Source organism: Ascaphus truei, chromosome 2 (assembly GCF_040206685.1).
Source record: "Ascaphus truei isolate aAscTru1 chromosome 2, aAscTru1.hap1, whole genome shotgun sequence".
Taxonomy (NCBI): domain Eukaryota; kingdom Metazoa; phylum Chordata; class Amphibia; order Anura; family Ascaphidae; genus Ascaphus; species Ascaphus truei.
The window spans coordinates 117,687,145-117,709,299 of NC_134484.1; the positions used below are offsets into that span (position 1 = coordinate 117,687,145).

Genomic DNA, 22,155 nt, shown 5'->3' on the forward strand with positions numbered 1-22,155 from the left:
GATTGATAAGTATGTAGAGCATATGGTTGCCTCCTTTCAAGAATGCCAAATTGTTGGGTCCAAACGAAAACCTGAACTTGAACGCTATGTCAACTGGAACTTGGCTATTGATCATTGGAACATTCTTAAGGCTATCACCTATTGCTCATATAGACTATTATTTACGAAGTCAGACAGTGGTAATCCTCAAGAAATCCACCTTTGCAACAATAATGAACCGTTTGGAGTTGGTCTTTGCCTCACATGGACTTTCTAAACTTATGCTGAGTGACAATGGGTCCCACTTTACATCAAAATAATTTCAAAATAGTTTAAAATGTACTTGTATTGTGCATAGAAATGTTACACCATACAGGCCAAAAGCCAACCGATAAGTGAAACAAATAAGAATATTACTAAAAGCTATAAGAATTGACCACTGTGAGAAGAAAGACTGGGCAACAAATTAATGGCAATGTTCTTGGCCTATCATGCCACTCCTCATTCTACAACAGGTGTAATGCCGGCAGAACTCCTATGAAGTCACAAGTTTATGTCAAAATACCATATATCCAATTTCGAATCTCAGCATCTGGGGATCCTATAGAAAAGATATTGTTTGGCATTGTTCTATTGTTCAAAAGTTTGTTGACGCTGAGGAGCCACCTGAAGCAAAGCAACATCCACCCAAACAAAGCTTGGATTCACAGGAGAATAGGAAACAGCATTGACCCTACCAGAACACAAATCAACAAGGCTAAAAAGGGTAAGTACTGCCTCTATTTCCCTTAAAAGACTGTTTAAATTTGTAACAGGGACTTATCTCTGTTAAAGCAACTTGCCTCTAATCCAGCAGTGTGCTGGTTAATTGCTGGTGTGCAATCAACCAACTCCACCTGCCTAATCATAGCTCTGTCAGATAAAGCCTGCTCTGAGACATGGGAAGAGGATTCCTTAGTCTCACAATTGGGGGCTGAATCAAGGAATGACAGACAGATGTTTCCTTAGTCCACACTGGACTGACCAGAGGAACAGATGTCTTGAGCTGCAGAAGGACTGGACTGTATGCTGATAGTAAGACAAGGGACCAGACCTCTATACCTGGACAGACATTGCCTTAGCACACAAAGGTGCTGACCCAGGAGAGCAGAGAGGTTTCCCCTACAGCTACAAGAGACAGATAAGACTTTCTTTTGGGACTGTTATATATCTGTATAAATATATATATCTTTGGGACTGGTAAATAGCTTAGCTAACCACCCAGGTAGAGAGGGCTGGACTACATGTGTAGATATTCTCCAAAGTGGAGTAGGTTTTCTTTTGCTTCATTTAAATATTTTGCTGTGTTAAAGGGACAGGCGCAACAAAGTCTAATTTTAGTCTCACTTTAAATGGTCTCCATTGCGTACAGTACTTCTGAACACGTCTCTTACAAAATGGTTAATAGTTTAAAATCTAATACATACTGTAAAGTAGTCAGGTACAGATCCACTAATGGGATAACTTGGCCTTCCTCAGTTTGAGTTACGTTTATAGTTTCTACATTTTAGCAATTACTGTTGAGAGATATCTATTTTAATATGGCAAAATTATTTTAAGGAAAAGAGAGACTGTAGTGTCTATTGTTAGCAAAATGTTAACAACATACAATAGTTTATTTCTATAACTCACTTAAACTTCGCAGTGTTTTGCAACAGTGTGTTTGTCATGGACACCACACACAGCAGGATGTATGATGATGTAGGCAACAGGGAGGGCCTTATGTAAATGTAGGGATGTGTTAGAAACCTCCCATGTGCGCTCGGTGGGAGTGTGGCAAGTTCAGCGGCGGCATGCTAGTATAGGGCGCCGCCATGTTGTTGCGCAACCTTGCAGAGGGCACTGAGAGAGTGGGAAGGTCGCGCATGTGCAATGGAAGCGTACGAACGACGGGCCTGTAAGAGAAAAGCTCGTTGAGGAACTACAACTCCCATGAGCTCCAGAGTGGTCACCTGATGTGAGGAGCCAATCAGAAGGCTAGGATTACGGGAGGAGGAAAGGGAAGCATGGGGGAAAGACCACGCTAGGAGAGGGGATCCGGAAGGTAACGGAGGAGGGTGTATGCGTGCAGGGGGTCCATGACCCATCTGCATAGGCTAGCTTTACCCCTCAGGCCCTTAGGAAAAACCCCTGAGTCACAGAAGGTTGCTGTGCTGCAGGGATGCCCATAGTGCAAAAAACAAAGAGAGGGATAGGGAGTGATCAACTAAGGGCCATACTAATTTAATGAAAATTCGATAATTATCAGGTGGGTGCAAAACTGTGAACTGAAGTGAATCAGGAAAAGTGGCGAGCACACAAGACAGTGTACTCAAAATAGAATTCACTTAAATGCACACCACATACATATAAAATATAACCTTTATTGGCATTACATAAAACATATATTACCGATAATGTAGGTGTAACCAAAATTAAAATAAATTTGACAACTGTCTGTCATCTGATCTAGATATTTAACCACTTAATAGCATGTTAAACTAATAATCTAGGAGATACAAGGCAGATACAGCAGTGGTATGGGTGAACCACCTAGGACCAGAACCTAATTTGCACCAAAAATACCATATAATGATAGTACCAGGTAAGTGCATATAGTTACAATCATAGATAGAGAGCTCCTTTAATAAACAGATAAGGGTATGGAAAATCCTAATATCAAAACACTGCTCCTAATATGATGGTGATACTAGGTCAGATACACACATAGTTATTATCATAGGTATAGTGTGATCCAGATAAAAACTAGAGGTGTATATAGCAGGAACAGGTGAACTCCCTTAACGATCAGGTTCAAGTGTGGAAAAGCCTAATATCATGACCCAACACTGCACCTGAATAACACAGATATCACCGCAGGTGTAATGAGCCTTAGGAACCACATATATAAACACAGGCACAGCAGATTAGTGCCAGTAGATGAAAACCATAATCAAACTATGAAGATGTAACTATTGGTCAGCTGCAAATTCGTCAAGTTTAAAATAAAAGACTTCCAAATAGGAGTCTTACAACATCACTACGTGCCCTACATACGTTTCCCTCTATCTATGATTGTAACTATATGTACTTACCTGGTACTATCATTATATGGTATTTTTGCTTAACCCCTGCTCGTGTAGCACTGGAGCTGACTGCGGTAGGCGTTGTTGCGGAAGGTCAGCGAAGCTCGCCCTGACATGAAGCGCTCCCTGGTGGCCGCAGTCGCTACAGAGTCCTCTTTCTCCGGGTTCGCGTCCCTTGGCGCCTCGGCTTTAGTTTCCGACTTCTTGGCGTCTTTAGCAACAACCACCACACTGCCCTCAGTACTACTTCTGCCCGACGTCCCCGGCATTCAATGCCCGTTAGTACCGGTAGACTCCGCCGAAACCCTGGCTGTGTCCACCCCACAGAGGGGCCACACTGGTCTGTCAAGTGCCGTCACGACCAGTCCTGTCCGTACCCCTGCGAGCAGCTTGACCCCCCGATGGCCGCCGCAATGGGCCTAGGCACTTCGTTCACTCCCTCGGCCATTAGGCCCGCGCTGAGCAGAACCAGCCTGTCAAGACTAGACGTGTATTCGCATACTGGGAGTAGCCTGCTGGATAACGCCTCCATCCCTGTGCTTGCAGAAGCCATTCACCACACTATGCAGTCCCTTCAATACCGAAAACTGAAGGCGTTTTCTGGGGACTAACCCACTCCCCTGGGAGAATTTGGATTTGAGGAATGGCTGGACCACACGGAACAGGTACTACCTGAATGGTCATGCACAGATGCCGTCTGGAGGCAGCGCATAATTGAATGCCTGCGGCCCCCAGTGTCCCACATGGTGCACTGCTATCGGGACGACAACCCGGATGCTGACGTGGCTGGCATCATCTACTCCCTGACCAAAGTGTACGGGGTTCCTGTGGATGCCTTTGCGCTAATGGCCAGGTTCCATGCTCTGGCCCAGAAGGAAGGAGAGATGGTGTCTGACTTTCTTCGACGGTTGCATCTAGACCTGTGGACCTTGGTGAGAAAGGGGGTGGTGCCAAAGGTGGAGGCCGACGGACTACGCACCACTCAGCTACTGAGGGGACTCCTTCCATTACACCCAGTGTCCGTACGCGTCAGCGGCTGTCTCACGCCGGGGCAAGCACTGACTTTTGGTGATCTGATGGATCGGGTCAAGGCACATGAGACTGTGCTACTGGGGCGTGACCTGACCCCGGGAAAGAAGACGGTGGTTGCGGCTAAAGACGCCAAGAAGTCGGAAACTAAAGCCGAGGCGCCAAGGGACGCGAACCCGGAGAAAGAGGACTCTGAAGTGGCTGCGGCCACCAGGGAGCGCTTCGTGTCGGGGCGAGTTTCGCCGACCTTCCGCGACAACACCTACCGCAGTCAGCTCCAGTGCTACGCTTGCGGTAAAATGGGGCACATTCGAGCGCGCTGCCCCTCCTTACGGAAAACAGTGTCCCGATCAGCCAAGTCTATGCTGTGTACCCCGCAGGCCGTTGAGGCAATGGCCCCGTCCTCGACAAGTAGTCAAATCGGGCCGGCGGACATCGTCAGGGTGGTGATTGAAGGCATCTACACCTTGGCACTGATGGATACTGGGTCCCAGGTGAGCATCGTGTATCGCCCCTTCTACGATCAACACTTACACCGGCTGCCGTTTCTATCGGCTGACTCTTTGCGATTGAGAGGGGTGAGCCACAAAGACGATCCTATTGACGGGGTGGTGAAGGTGCACCTGGACATTCCCAGTTGAACACCGGCAAGCATCATCCCATGGAGGTGGAGGCTTTAGTATACCCGGAATCCCAGGATCATCCCAGCGCCCTGATAATCATGGGGACCAACACAGACATTGTACAAGCTGTGCTCCGCATGTATATGCAAGAAGCGGGTGAATCGCCGTTGCTGGCCCTAGCTGCTTGTCCGGTATTACAAGAGGTTTGCGGTAAGATTGCGACCGAAGAGGAGCATGGGATGCTGTATAGCCACGTGCGGGGGTTAACCGAGATACCACCCGGGGAAGGAAGAATGATGGTCGCCGCCTGTCATTATCCCGCCAGACGTCCGGAGTATCAACTGTTCTCCTTGGAAAGCTCGACCCGCGATGACCAGCGGCTCGGCTACGAAGTATTGGCCTCGATAAAGAAGTGGTCGGGGAAAATTCCGGCTCGAACCCAGGTGTACGTGCGGAACCTTTCTCCCTATACCATGTGCATTGACCGCCGGCAACCATTGGGTCGAATCTATCCCGTAACCCTGGAAGAGAGTACTGTAGGTGAGCACCCGGTGGCCAACGCACATGCCGTGACCCCAAGGTTGGCATTTGACTTCGGAGACTCACCCTTGAAGAGGACTGGAAAGGAAGACTGCAGACCAAACTGGAAGAAAGATGGGGGGTGTTCTCCCTAAGTGATATGGATGTGGGGTGCAGTTGCAGCACCCACCACACAATTCGATTGAGCGACCCCGCACCGTTCCGGGAGCGTTCTCGCCGCATAGCACCCCGAGACATGGAAGAGGTGAGGAAATTACTAGCTGAAATGGAGAAAGCTGGTATCGTTCAAGGATCACGCAGTCCCTATGCCTCATCAATCGTAGTGGTTCGCAAAAAGAATGGGACCGTACGAATCTGCGTGGACTATCGGACCTTGAACAATCGTACGGTACCTGATCAGTATACCCTCCCACGCATCGAGGACCTCTTGAACGCATTGACAGGCAGTAAATGGTTCAGTGTACTATACTTGAGGTCGGGGTATTATCAAGTACCCATGGATCTGGAAGATCAGGAGAGAACGGCCTTCATCTGCCTGCTAGGGTTCTACCAGTTCACCCGTATGCCGCAAGGGATATACGGGGCTCCGGCTACCTTTCAGAGGCTAATGGAAAAGACCCTGGGGGACCTGAACCCGCAAGAATTCTTGGTGTACCTGGACGACATTATAGTGTTCGGGAAGACGCTAGAGGAGCATGAGGAACGGCTGATGAAGGTGTTGGATTGACTTCAAAAGGAGGGGCTTAAACTGTCCCTGAATAAGTGCAAATTCTGCCGCACGTCCGTGAAATACGTGGGTCACATCGTATCAGCTGAAGGGATATCCACCGACCCAGGGAAGATAGAGGCAGTGGTGAATTGGCCCCGGCCTAACAACGTCCAAGAACTTCGATTCTTCCTGGGGTTCTGCGGCTACTACCGGAGATTCGTGGAGGGCTACTCAAGCAAAGCTAAACTCATGAATAATCTCTTAAAAATCTGTCCTGAGGACACCGGCAGGAAAACCCCCACAGCGCAAACGCCATTTGGAGAGAAATGGACCTCTGCTTGTGTGCAAGCGTTCTTGAAACTGAAAACCAGCCTAACCCAGGCCCCAGTGCTGGCCTATGCCGACCCCGACCGAGAAAACATTGTACATGTGGATGCCAGCTTCAGTGGCCTGGGAGCAGTGTTGCACCAGAAACATGACACAGGGCTCCACCCAGTGGCGTATGCGAGTAGAAGCTTGACTCCAAGCGAACAGAACTATCCTGTCCACAAGTTGGAGTGTCTAGCCCTCAAATGGGCTTTAGTGGATAAGCTACATGATTACTTGTATGGGGTACAGTTTGAAGTCAGGACAGATAATAATCCAATGACTTACATCAACACGTCCGCCAAATTGGATGCGACAGGTCACCAGTGGTTGGCGGCGCTGGCCAACTATCGGTTCAACCTTAAGTATAAACCAGGGCCCACTAACATAGGGGCAGATGCTCTGTCACGAAGGCCGGTGCTTCAACCCACCACGTAAGAGGAGGTATGGGAGGAAATTCTGGGGCCTGGCATACGTGCTCTATGTTCACTAGCAACAGTGGTCAACGACCAGGTGGCGTTCTCAGAGCTAAGAGTAGCTGACTCATTAGGGTGTCAATCCTGAGCCGTTCCCCGGGCCTACCGAGGTCGGGAAGGAATGAACATTTCCAGAGATAAAATCATTTCCTGGAAAGAATTGGTGCAATACCAGATTCAAGACCCAGTGGTGGAACTAGCTCGCCAAGCTCTGCAGCAAGAGAACTCTATTCTTAAGCAAGCCCCCAGAGAACTGGTGAAACTATTGTTGAATGAGTTCGGGAAGTTCGAACTGGACAATTGCCTATTGTACCGGGTCATTCCATACCACAATCATCCCGACCGGCGACAGCTATTATTGCCAGAAAGTCTGAGAAATATGGTCCTCCGGGCCCTTCACGATGATCATGGCCATCTGGGCATTGACAAAACGTTCGGGTTACTACGGGACCGGTTATATTGTCCGAAAATGATAGAATCAGTGGAAATGCATTGCCGAAGGTGTACCCGCTGTATACAGAGGAAAACACTCCCCACTCGGGCGGCCCCCATGGCCCATCTGAAAAGCTCTGGTCCTATGGATTTGGTGTGCATGGATTTCTTGTGTATCGAGCCAGACACCCGGGGCATCGATAACGTACTAGTGATTACAGACCACTATACAAGATACGCCCAAGCGTTCCCCACCAAAGATCAACGGGCGGTGACAGTGGCTAGGGTATTGTGGGAGAAATATTTCATTCATTATGGACTACCGAACCGACTCCAATCTGATCAAGGCAGGGATTTCGAGAGTACTCTCATTAGAGAACTGTTGAAGTTGTTAAACATAGCTAAATCACAGACTACCCCGTACCACCCAGAAGAGGATGCTATGCCCGAACGGTTCAACCGAACACTACTGGACATGCTGGGGACATTAAAAGGCTCTCAGAAGACGGAGTGGAGGAAGCATGTGGAGACGTTGGTGCATGCCTATAACTGTACTCGACACGAGTCTACAGGGTATACTCCGTACTTCTTGATGTTTGGGAGAGAAGCTCGATAACCTGTGGATGTGCGACTACAGATATCTACCGATGGGGTATCCAACAGAACGCATTTCCGTTATGTACAAAGGTTACAAGACAGCCTGCAGCAGGCCTATAAATTGGCTGAAAAGGCGGTGGCGCAATTAAATGCGGGTAACAAAGGGCGCTATGATCACAAGGTGCACCATAAAGAGATCCGCCCAGGGGATGCTGTTCTCCTTCGTAACTTGGGCATTCCCGGAAAGCACAAACTGGCTGATCGGTGGAGAGATGGGGTGTATGAGGTGGAATTACTGATGCCTGGCCTCCCTGTGTACCGCATCAAGGACTCCGAAGGCCGGGTAAAGGTATGGCATAGGAATCACCTGCTCCCCATACCTCAAGTAGGGGACAACGAATTTGAGGTACCCACTTTTTCAATTGATGGAGAAGCTGAAAGTACAGAGGATGGCCTAGAGACTGTAATAAATGCCACCTCTGAGAATCCTATGGAGGGAACCTCTCAAAGGGGCCTTCCGGCCACAGGGGCATCTCCCGAAGGAGCTACGGGTAAAGAACCCCTTGGTCCAACGACAGATACACTGACTCCCGTGAGCCAGCCACTAGACCCGCAGAGCCCGTGCTTTGTGCCTCAAAGAGACTTTGTAGACCTATCAAGCCCCTCAAGGGCAGAATTGGAAATGCCAAACGAGACTTACTACTCTCCTGAGGAGGTAGCTGAAGAGCAACTTCGCAGAAGCCAAATAACTGGTCAACCTCCAATGATGGCTTATGATCAATTCGGGGCACCCCATTATGAGGCTCAGCAGTGGGCTTGCCGCAGAGTGAAGTCTGTAGCGGTAATGTTCAATGAAATGTGCAATTTGATATAGAGTAATAAGTCAGATGTACTGTGTTGCGTTAATTTTTTATTATATAACGTTCTGTGTATAGTTACGTAGGTATAGCCCAAGCGGGGACGTTGGATTCTGCAAGGGGGAGAATGTAGGGATGTGTTAGAAACCTCCCATGTGCGCTCGGTGGGAGTGTGGCAGGTTTCGCAGCGGCACGCTAGTATAGGGTGCCGCCATGTTGTTGCGCAACCTTGCAGAGGGCACTGAGAGAGTGGGAAGGTCGCGTATGCGCAATGGAAGCGTGCGAATAACGGGCCTGTAAGAGAAAGGCTCAGTTGAGGAACTACAACTCCCATGAGCTCCAGAGTGGTTACCTGATGTGAGGAGCCAATCAGAAGGCTAGGATTACGAGGGGGAAAAGGAAGCGTGTGAGAAAGACCACGCTAGGAGAGGGGATCCGGAAGGTAACAGAGGAGGGTGTATGCATGCAGGGGGTCTGTGACCCGCCTGCATAGGCTAGCTTTACCCCACAGGCCCTTAGGAAAAAACCCTGAGTTGCTGTGCTGCAGGGACGCCCATAGTGGTAGCGATCAGTCACCTTACTGTGTAGACAATTAGGGACAAGCGTACGGGCAGGTTTTCTGGTAAGCTGCTTGGGACCAGACAGCTGCACTGCGGACATCAAAGACAAGCAAGGATTCGGCTGATCGTTTTCGAAGTATTACCAGTCATCGCCGTGACCGGAAGGTATTTACGTTAAGTGCACCAACACTGGTCAACAGGCGCTGATCCCGCCTTAGGCGTAACTCTTTGAGGACACTAGTGAGTGACCAAAGGCCTAATACACGGAGTTATTCTTTCTACTAGAGCAAGGACACGGTGTGTGGGGCACGCGGTGATGGGACAAGGACATACTCATTAAGAGCGTGGCTGAGCCACTACTGTACAGGACAATACTCATTAAGAGCGTGGCCCAGCCACTCACGTTATAAGGACATTACCATTTAGCTGCGTTAACGTTATATTGCATTATACGTTATGTGTTGGGTTATATGCTGCATGTATATTTATATGATAGAGTGCTAAGGTTATCGTGCATTATAGTAAAGTTGGTTGCATCATACATGTGTGTGTATATGTTTCTTGCCCAGGGGAATCTCACATCACGGGGATCTTGGGTAACTGGAGGCACTGCGCTAATAAGTGTTACCCCAGGTTCCCAGCTAGCAGAGGCTCAGATCTCCTCGAGCCACAGGTGCGTGCAGTTACCTGTAGTCTCTTTAGAGTGTCAGAAAAAGGGCTACATAAGTATGGTCAACACATGATGTCATCACTGCAGGTGTGTGCAATTATTTTAATTGGCTGATAGTTATTGGTTGATGCTAATTGATTGTTAGAGTCTTGATGTGTATATATATGTGGTTTGTCTGTCACTCTCCCCTTGTATCCCCCTGAGGAAGGTCCCATTTTGGAGGACCGAAACGTTGGGTTTCTTGACACTATTTTCACTAATACACTTTGTGAAGTTTTCTACAATTGAGTGCTGTCTCTTGCTTTACCAGACCTCGGAACGGAAACGTATGTCTATATTATCCATACGGGACAAGCACCTACAGCCTATCAGCACCTATGGAGTGCCAACTGTTCTATTTGACTATATATATATATATTTCCCATGTATGCCCCATATGGATAATATAGACATACGTTACCGTTCCAAGGTCTGGTAAAGCAATAGACAGCACTCAATTGTAGAAAACTTCACAAAGTGTATTAGTGAAAATAGTATATATATATATATATATATATATATATATATATATATATATATATATATATATATATATATATATATATATATATATATATATATATATATGTCATTAACCACAGGCTGTGTGAAGAGAATTTGTAATGGTTTATGGGCTCATCTGCAAAATCTTTTTGAGGATCACAATCTGAAAAATAATTTTCTAGAACCGTATTCCACAGTCTAGCAATTAGTCTTTGAAAATAAAGACTTTTTTATTCTTTAAAGAATGGTGACATTTCTGCAATTTCCTTTTAACTGCGCAATTCTAAAGATCAGTTTACAAAATAACTAATCCAAAGACAGCAGCTTCTCCAGCATGGCCATATTCGGTCATCTAATGTACATCTTCTGTCCTATCCCCTTGATAATGTAGATTTCCAAATATGGTCCTATAGTATTCCCCCTTATGATATAGATACCCAAATTCAGGCATCTATGTCATCAACCAGGTTTAAATGTCTTTAATCCATGCACAGACACTGCTTCTTACCTTAAGAGTTCTGAGCTGCTCTGGGACTCCCTCCGCACTGTCTGGCTTCTGATATAGATTGCGGCTGATGGCACTAAAGGATTGACAATGCTGGTGACCCATTCAGAAGCATGGACTCCCGCAGCCTTAAACCTTTCTAATAAGTCTGGCTGCATTTGTATCTCAGGTGTGCTCCTTTTTGTGCATTAGCACTCAGTAATACTGAAATGTATGTTGTGGCAATGCTGCTACTCAGCAGCTCGTTTATCTCACACTGCTAGAGCAATTGCCCAGATTAGCAGATGTTGTGGGTTCTAATTCTTTTAGGGTGGACATCACTACCCCATTCCTCACAAGGTGTCTTAGATATCTACTCAATATAGTTTTTAGGGAAATCCCTTTAGCAAGTGTCATATATGAGTCATTTAAATTATTTTGCATATTTAATTAGCATACCTCCAACGTAACTCACGTGTCCTCCTTTTTGAGCACGGAGATCTCTCCCTATATTATTTGGAGGGAGGTTTGATGGGATATATATAGAACTTGAGACTCTAGTACAATTGGTTTCCCTTACTCTCTCTCTGCCTCTCCCAGTGATCTGGAATCTGATTCTGTCTGAAATCCAGTGGTGGATTTTTAAGTGCCCAACCCGCCTTTGAATCGTGTGCAGATCAGATTTTGGTCAAATTCGCGGAACTGATTCTGACTGTTCTGCCCATCTCCAAACCTCCTTACAGAACACAATTATGGGAGAACCCAGATGGGCCCATATTAACCCAGAAGATACCTTGTGTGTTATTCATGTGAATGGGTTGTATGGTGTTTTTGGGTGAAAGAAGAAGTCTTATAGAATAGTACTTACTCTGTCCAGTGCTATCATTGTATAAAAAAAAGAATTGTGGGTAAAATGACATATCTAATTAGTCTCTACAAGTTTTAGATTGTCTCCAAATATTAGATTTGTCATATACAGCACTCAAACTGACGTATTTGCAAGACTATAATTGCATCCTTCTGTGTTTAAATCAATCACAATTCTTTTACCTTTCTCCTATACCCAGTTTTCTAAACACATACATATTTGAGTTGCCCTTTCCTTATTGTTTTCGGTGTTAGATTAGAATTGCCCATTGTATTTCAATTTACGTCACTTCTATGCTTGATTTTTCTTTTTCATCAAGTCACTACACAGAGAGAATGTTATCTGAATGCACCAAGTCTCTGAACACATTTTCAAATGACCGGACCTCAGAGATTTGCAAGCAAGGCAATGTGGATTTATAGCATATTGGGGCCCATTTTAAAACTGTGATAAATGTGTTGCCATTCATAAACAACCATTTTCGAATCTTGCCATATTAACTTAACCACTTATTGCATGTTCAAATTTTGCAAAACTGTATTTTTTTTATGCTGTCGGTTGTGGCTGTGCAGTTTTATGTGATTTACAAATGAACCAAACTATTGGAAGAAAATCACATATTCATAGGCTATTCATTAAGATGCAAGATTGCAAATTGCCCTTAAAGTAACACCTAGAAATCTAGACTCTCTAAAGAGAGAAACAGAGACCAATTTTACTCCTACTCCACGTAGTGAGATGAATTATAATTGGGAACACCCTGAGAAAGAGAATCATTGGAAATGTGCAAGTAACGCCTTTAAATATTTGTTACAGTTTTTTTTCCATACTTCCCATGTATCTCAAGTACAGTATGTAACCTGTACAGTATGACTCTCTCTTTTTCCCTATTAACCCATTCTTTTCCCCTGAGGAAGGTGGGTTCTGGTGCTATTGCTTCAAATCAGCTGAAAAATTCATGCACACGGGAGATGTAAATCATGTGATGTTTATGCAATTCTTTGTAGTACACTGATTTTCATCACGTTCAATTGCATGCTGTTTTACGATGGTTTTTCATTAGCAATAATTCCGTTTAATGAATAAGCCCCATTGTCATGTGTATATACAGTGCAACCACTATTTATGGTAAACAATAATTAAAAACAAAATGGGTCACCACCACTACCACCACTTATATTATTTATTTATGTACTGTATTTATTTATAAAAAATGTTTTACCAGGAAGTAACACATTGCGAGTTACCTCTCGTTTTCAAGTATGTTCTGGGCACAGAGTTATGATATGAGTTATATGGTGCTATGGTAAGCATAGAATAATTTTTAATGATTTAACTACAGTATTAGAAAAAGTATATTAATATTTTAAACATTGTTTGTACCAAATTAGTACTATGTATCTTTTAAATTATACCATTAAGCCAGTCTCCCATTATTATTCTTAGATTTAGAAATTTGGAAATCTACAGTATATGAGAACATACCTCTTTGCTCTTTGGATATCTTGGATATAACAACTGGAATATTATGTTCTGATCCTCCCTACAAAAGACACATACAAATCACTGCTATTAATACAAATTAAATAAACATGCAGAATAAATTGGTTAACAGAAAAGCAATGTCGTCTGCTACAAAGTATGTGATATTCTAAATATACAGAAGCAGTAATATGCATACTGTATGTGCAGAAATATAATATAATATAATAGGATATTTTGTAATAAAACATTTACATCCATTTATCCCCACACCACAACCGATTGTAACATTAAGCATTGAGGCAAGATTTGAAGGAGATGGCTATTCATTCCGCTACTAATCAACTCAGGATTGTTTTAAACATACTTTTGCAGCATACTGATACTTTATATTATTGTAGGCAATATATTCTACTATGAATAAATTGTATTAAAAAGTAGTCTACCTTTAGGAGACAACACACACCTTTTTTAACTCTTTATTTCATGTGTTATAATGTGGTAATGGGGGAATTTTACACATACATTAGAGTAACTGTAGAGTATCATTTTATTACAAATTAATAATGACCTTTTGATTATCATTCATTATAACTAAGTATATCTGCAATATTTATATTTTTGACATATTGGGATAAAATTGCATAGTAGAAGAACAAAACGTGAAAAAATATATAGTTATGATGTAAAAAAAAACTTTTACTGAGGCCCTTATTCAAAAAGATCTGAAAAACTGCCATTCACATAAATGTCAGTTTTTGGCTGATCATGATGTGAATGCTGCTTTAAACATCATTGAAAAGGGGCCTCAGATGGCAAGAATTTTTATAAATGTAGGTAGTTCAATGTCAGTTCACTTGAATAAAAGATGTGTGAGGTTTGAAAGCTTTGTGCTATATTTAATCAATTAACACATTTTGGTCAATAGAAATCACCCCAACCTACAACACATTTACACTTTTGCAGGTCAATTATTGCTACCAAAACTTTGAACTGTGTAATTTTAATCCATTCTTTTAGAAGGTTTATTTAACAGAAAAAAATTACATTTTTATTTTAAATGCTTTTTTGGTAATGTGTGGACTTGAACATCATTTTATTGATTTCCGTTCAGAAATAAGTGTTGTTCTTCAGTTGTTTACTAATCCTCATCATAATTTGGTACTACTGTATATGTCTGTGAATGTTTATAGTTTTCTAGTTTTTGACAACTTTCACCAAAGTAGCACCTAATGTACTGTATATCTCTTTGACAGCAAATATTGTATACCTAATTTCTCCAACATAAGACAAACACATTGTTTGTAGCTTCTATTACTTGAAAGTAAAATAACTGGATTTATGAGCTCTCAGGAGAAACTCCATGTGGGCTTCAGCTCAGGTTGGCTCAATCTGACCATGTAAGATTTACAAAGTGTAGAGTGTGGAGACTGAAAGAAAAGAAGTATGTCTGTGAGTGAGTCTGCAGGGTAAGTGTCATCTGATTCAATAAGTACAGTACACATTATGAGACAGATTAGGTCAATGCATAGTGGGTTTAAAAAAAGTGTGAAACTGCAACAGTAAAGATATACAAGGCCATTAGACAAAGAGACGTGTACATTTTTATCTTGTATTCAGACACCTGCTAGGTTATTACTGAACTTTAGCATTCAGGTTATCATAGGCGAAGATATTTAGTGCACCACCTGCCTGCCGTGCACTGAACTGAACGGCAACTTCACATACAGTAATTACTCCGACTGACCATAGATGAGGTCTGTGCGTCTTAGCCACAGACGAGGTGCGGACAACAAAGTGCTCATGCTGCATCGTGGCGCACAGGCTGAAAATAAATAAGCTATATTTGTATATCAAAGGTTTATTCTTAAAAAAAAATGAGCTGTTCTTGCAAAATGAAAAAAATTATATTGGAACCACTAAAAATGACATGTTTTATAACTCGTCGTATAAAAATATTGTGCGCGGTCAAAAAAATGACTAAATGCTGCATATTTAGTTATTTTTATGCTACTCATCACCTCAAGATATTTATCAGAAGAGCCTAATCTCATTACTTACATTGGTAAGAAAACATAAACCATTGATTCCCAACAGGGGGTTTCGGAACCCATAGGGGTTTGTGAGGGAACTCCAAGGGGTTTGCCAAAAGCAATATAATGGTGGATTCCAGACAGTATTGTGGGTTCCTGAGCCCATGGAGGGACTGCTCACATATTAAGGTCCAAAATGGCAACTTGGCATGGGTGGTATAGCTGTTAAATACACCAGGAACATCTAAAGCCCCCCCCCCCCACACAATGTTTTGCATCCACAGTGGCAAGGCATTGTGGGGCGTAACTTTGGAAGTTCCTGCAGTGTTTGACAGCTATACCACCATTGCTGTCTGCACATACTGAGGTACTGTTAGGGGCCTTATTAAGAGTTCACCCTCCCATAAGCTAAGGACACTATACTGTCTGGGATTGATCAACCTTTTCATAGCAAAAATCTGATGAGTCGGAATGAAGATTTCATAATTTGCAGTTCGCAAAACAAATGGGAATATTTTCCAGGGGGCTACAGCCCTGCAGATCAGTGGACCTTCATCCGGATTGGAGTAAGTGCAAGTAAATTTATAACTTGTTTTTGTTTATTATGGCATAGTTGACCCCTGCATTGTGTTTTCTTCTGCATGTTTTTGATATCACTGTCTGACACTACTACCACTAACACAGTTCCATGCAAAATGTTATACAACAGTTTGTGGTTTTGTAAAAGCAGGTCTTGGAATTCTAACTTTGACTTTGACCCATCCCCATGTTCTCAGTTATCTTCAAGTTTCTGCCATTCTACTGATACTTCTGCAGTTGCACTGTCACTAGAGACTTCCCCGTATCAATTCCAGAATCATGAAAAGGCAGAATTCTAATTCACTCTTTATGATCCATCATAACAATAAAATCTGTCCAGATTAGAAAGCAGTTGCCAAGGTCATTTGTCTCACACTATTCTTGTGTTGCTGCTCTATACAGGCTACCAAATTCTTTCAAATTAAATTTAAAAATCCAGTGCTTATTTCAAAGCTCTCCATGATGTAAAGTTTCTATCTTCATCTTCTTCATTTTATATTGGAAGCACTTTGAAACAGGTACTTAGCTGCAATATATACTGTACTGCAAGCAAAGACTGTTTGAACTCCTTGTCAGAGCACTTAGGCTGCAGTCCCACTAACTACTACAGCGCACGCCTCGGTGTGCGCTGTGCGATCAAGCCCCGCCCCCCAGTTCCTCCGGTCCCAGTTCCTACCTTGTCGCGCACCTTTCCCCAGCAGTGCGCAACAGGTTTTCAGGCAGGCAGGGGAATTTGAGATTGGCATTTGTGACGGAGGCGTGGCCACGCCCCCGCCGGCGGTTCAGCCAATGAGGGCGAAGCATCCGTGGGACATCATGGCCACGCCCCTGCAAACCTACCACCACGCCCCCTCCCATCGCAAATGTTCTCTCTCCCCTCAGACCGCAGATTGCGGTGTAGCGCTGTGCACGCGCCGCCCCCTCCCCCCACCGGGCGGCGCGTGCCACAGTGCTGACTGGGGACTTAGCCTAACAGCAAGAAGGGTTTAGATTTCAGTTCTCAAGAGCTTGAATTAAAGGAACCTACAGTAATCATGTAAGTATATATACATGATTGAATTTATATAGCACCAAAAGCTCTTTAGGAAATTAAAACACAAAGTAAATAAATAATAAATTATAATGGCATAAGCACCACAGGTAAATGACAACATAAGGCCAATGGAGACACTGACCCTCCCCCCCCCAAGCTTACAATCTTTGTAATAAATATAAAAGAAACAAATCTAAACCAATGTGACTACATAAACAGGTAGGGGAGGAAATGGTAAAGAGGACATTTAGATTCTTAAAGTCAGAAGTGATGGCAACATCATATCAAAATTATAAGGAATGTAACAAAAGTTGCAAAAGGGCAATCAAATTAGCAAAAAATGGATAATGAAAAAAGGATTGCAATAGAACGTAAAATCAACCCTAAAAAGTTATGTAACTACCTTAATAATAAAGATAATTAGAAAAGATAATATAGGAACCATTCAGTTTGAGACGGGCAGCCAAATTATTGGAGATAAGCAGAGGTATTAAACAAATTATTTGCCTCTGAATCTACCAGCAAATAATTAATTTCAATAGTAGGGCTGCAGGAGGAAGCCACAACCTCTATATTAACGAACAATTGGTTAACTGAGGAAGAAGTCCATAGGTGGCTTGATAAAATGAATGTAAATAAGGCACCTGCCCTTATGGCATACATCCAAGAGTTCTCAAGGAGTTATGTTCAGTAATAGCCAAACCATTACATTTAATATTCAAGGACTCCATTTCCACAGGCTCAGTACCACAAGATTGGCGTAAAGCAGACATGGTACCTTTATTTAAAAAGGGAGCTAGATCACAACCAGAGAATTACAGACATGTAAACCTGACATTAATAGTGTGGAAGCTACATGAAGGTTTAATATGGGATACAATTCAGGAATACCTAATGGAAAACAAAATTATTAGTAATAGTCAGCATGGATTTATGAATGATACTGTAGGTCGTGCCAAACAAACCTTGCTAGTTTCTTTGTGGAGTTAAGTAGGAATTTAGACCAGGGTAATGCAGTTGTTGATGTCTACTTACATTTTGAAAAGGCTTTTGATACGGTTCCACAAGAGGTTGGTGTACAAAATAAAGCAAATTGGACTCAGTAAAAATATATGCACCTGGATTGAAAACTGGTTGAAGTATAGGGAACAGAGAGTTGAAATAATGGAACTTTTCAGGTTGGGCTGAGAGGAGTACCTCAAAGATCAGTACCGGGACACCTGCTTTTAAACTTGTGTTAACCGGCCCCTCAGGCACCCTGTTTCACCCCCTTAACTTTGCTGCTGCATGAAAAATTATGGGGGAAGTGTAGAAGACGATGGGCTCGCTGGTGGTTCCTATCGCAAGGTGCCGTCATGTTGGAATGCGCGCGCATGGCTGAGGTTCGCGTATGCACGAAGAAGGTTGCATCGGCCATTGTATGAGTCGCGCATGCGCAGTGATATTAGTGCATGTGGCGGCAGTAGTAACAGGCTGCAGAAGGAACTACAACTCCAAGGCTACATAGGGAGGGAGTACCATCTGACGCCAGGGAGCCAAAAAGGCTGCAAGATTCCCTGGGGTAAGATATTTATTTTCGCATGCTGAGAGAGCAAGGGAGGAGTTGATATCTGGATAGAGAATGGAGCAGGTAGGGTCCAAGGAGCTGTGCTCCGTTGGGCTAGGCCAGAATTGCCTCCAAGGTCCCAGATAGTTCCCTGAGCCACAGTAGAGGAACTGATATGTGGCGTGGGACCACATCACTGACCTGAAGGAGTTCCACCATTTGTTCTGGTGTGGACTGAGATCAGGAAGGTATTTCTAAGTGCACCACCGGGCCCCAACACAGGGAAGCGTGCTATCCCCAACACACTTTTGGGAAAGGGACACTCAGGAGTTAAATACTCGGCAGACTTTCAGTAATTTGGGGACATTCACTGGGACAGTGTTACTATTGGGTTATATCCAGTGGTTATGTTATCATCTGGTATATGCATAAGGTATTTTTAGTAAATACTGTTTTTATACAAACGTGTGTGATTATTGTGTATATTGGTTCCGGTGAGGGTCTGCTCCCATTACGCTGGGATCCCTTACCGGTGGAGGTGCTGCACCATGAAGTAAGTGTATCCCAGGCTCCCAGTAGTTGAGGCTCAGGCCTCCTGGTGGCCAAACAGGTGACAGCAGCACGGGTAGTTCTGTACTAGGGGGTACAAGGGCTACATTTGGAGGCGCTGCTGAGATTCAGACCTGGGGTGCCCGATCTCAGTAAATTATGTCACTAGATCTGACGTTACCTTCCCGCCAAGTGGTGTACAAATGGGCGGTAAAGAGACAAGTCCCACTACATTTGTTTATTAATGACCTTGAGGTTAACATAGAGAACAAAGTCCCCATCTTTGCTGATGACACTAAGGGGCCTATGCACAAAGCTCCAATAAAAAAAATTGCCAGGGTTTTTAAATAGCCATTTGTGATAGTGTTGCTATCAGGTATGCAGAAAGCCCTGAATACCAGTGATAGAAACATTGGCAAAAATGGCAAGTAGCCAGCGATGTGAAGATAGCTCCTCTGAAAAGGGCTCACCCGGTGAGTTCTTTCTGCTGCAGAGAGAGAGAGCTTCCAGGTGTTCCCCATTGGTGTGTTAGGGCCCCTGTATGGTCTCCATGGATGTCTGGGGGCCCTTGGGTGGTTCTCACGGGTGTCTGTGGGCACTTGGGTTGTTCCGTGGGTGTCTGTGGGCCTCCAGGTGGTCACTGAGGGTGATGCCCCTGAGGAAGCCATCTATGGAGAAACGCGTAGGGTGGAACACCTGAGACTGAACTGACCCATGAGCATCCATACTGAATCACAATATAGGGGCTGTACCCGCTCAACCTAGTGTGACCGCTAGGATCACTGAATCAGACTGGTGCAATAGGGCAAGGAGACTAATCAGAACACAGAGAACACTGTATGATGTAGAGACACAGAACATAAAGATAAGGCCCTATTAATGCACTCAAAATCTGAGGGGTAAGTCACCCTAGTAAAAAAGAACAACACAGGAATAATCTGAACCAAACCTATAAATAGTGTTTTAGTATGCTTTATTGATGTTGATTAAAAAATGGTACCAGATTAAATGGTGAATAGAATGAACCGAATACAATTGGTGCTATTAGGGCAAATTGCCAAATAGTTAATTCAAAATAGTTGGAATATACTTCCGGAAGTGACGTCGATCGAAGCCGCGGACACAGGGAGCAGCTGCAGTGAGGTCGCGACGAACTACAGACTGTGTTGCACTGTCTATCCAAATGCCCTATATATGCTGATACCATAGCTCTATAAATACTGGCCACTGGGGGGAGTGAAGATCTATCCCTCTCTTGGAAGAAGCTATCACGAAACGTGCGTCAGAGGACGTGATGACGTCACACGTCACGCTTTCAAGCATGGATGCCTGCAGCTTCTAGTAGACATCACCGTGCCCACGCCAGAGTTCTCTTCAGCTGCGCACTCCAAAGGGCACCTTCCCAGGCTGACCGTTAGGATCGTGTACCCAGGGCCAGCACAGATAAGTTTACAGAGCCATCTTTCCCTCTTTTCTGTCCTCCAACCCCCCCTATCCCCCTCGTGTGCTGTAGGGGTATGTTATTGAGGGTCAGAGCTAGTGGGTTACAGGATCCTGCAGTATTGTTCTCTCCTCACAGGGTTAACATATATTGGTGTGTAGGGTACCCCTTTCCCTCATTTATATCCCTATTTGTAGTTACTAACTAGTAGGGACAGGTTTTGTGGGGCTCACACAACCATTGTTCTAACGATCTATGTATGTCAGCTGTACTAATATCTATGTGTGTTACTAATGATCACCATTGCTACTGATTCACTTTCTCATTTATGTATGGTTTACAGTGAGCTAGAGTTCACACACATTGAATTGCCTCTAGTGGATGTATATATTTTATATAGTGCTCCAGTGTCGTCATCCATTTCAGTTAGCCTTCACTGCCTTACACCATAGGAATTGATCGTGTGCTATCTGTAATTTATAGTGCTTATGTTTAGTTTTCCAACTATTTTGGATTAACTATTTGGCAATTTGCCCTAATAGCACCAATTGTATTCGGTTCAGTCTATTCACCATTTAATCTGGTACCATTTTTTAACCAACATCAATAAAGCATACTAAAACACTATTTATAGGTTTGGTTCAGATTATTCCTGTGTTGTTGCTTTTTTACTAGGGTGACTTACCCCTCAGATTTTGAGTGCATTAATAGGGCCTTATCTGTATGTTCTGTGTCTCTACATCATACAATGTTCTCTGTGTTTCATACTGATTCCATTAATCAGTATTTGGCACCAAAACTGTTCACCGAGGAGGAGACGCCTGCGGTGTATCGGTGCTACTAGAGAGAGAGAGCGGGAGGATCCCCAGCTAATCCTAGCGTGGTGCATGCACAAGCCAATTTTTCAAGTTATGGAGCACAAAGAGCAGTGTTCAAAAACCTAATTGCAGACAGATAGAGACTGCAAGAGATACGGAGGATCAACCAGTGGCTGCAGAGATGATCATCAGGTTGTGAGTATATTACAGCACTAATGCCAAGGGAAATCAGGTAACCTGTCACAGAACATTTTTACACCAGGAGAACTTGATTTATAACAAGCAGACTCCTCTGAAAAATTGGACCAGATCCAACAGAAGAGGTTGGTGCACTCACTGCAGTAAATCTGCCTAGTCATATCTGTGTACATATAGGAACTGACGGCAATACTCGCATACCAACCCTAAGCAGCTAATTACTGTCTTACTGTGTTGTTACACATTCTCTCTATATCTGTCCATCGCAATCTCTACTGCCACAATATCCACGCTACCTTTATCACCAAATGAGACTTTGTAAGACGTATGTGACGGACCTCAAGAGGTTAATATAATGGAGCTTCCAACTTATGAATTCTAAATATTGTGAATATGCATATCTCACAAGGACTGTAACCTTTTTTCTCCAGCACTGGAGGACATTTTATACAGGGCTGAAATTACAGTCCATTTTTTTGGATATTGTGTGTATATTGATAAATTTCTTCTGGTAGGATCAGAGGATTCTTGTTGCACCATTGCAAGGGGTCCTAAGTATGGAAAACCCAAATTTATTTGAGTCTTTCCATATTGTACTACGCATGCTTTTATGTGGGTCTTAGTTTAATTAGTCACAGG

At 43.7% G+C, this 22,155-nt stretch overlaps 1 protein-coding gene across 2 annotated transcripts in view; it reads right to left on the reverse strand.

Moving 5' to 3' along the window:
* Positions 1-22,155, reverse strand: part of SNTG1 (syntrophin gamma 1) — a 918,236-nt gene that overhangs the window by 243,464 nt on the left and 652,617 nt on the right. For both annotated transcript variants that reach the window (XM_075584465.1, XM_075584466.1), the window contains one exon: positions 13,323-13,380. In XM_075584465.1, coding sequence (XP_075440580.1) covers positions 13,323-13,380 — 58 coding nt within the window. The remainder of the gene's footprint in view (positions 1-13,322; positions 13,381-22,155) is intronic.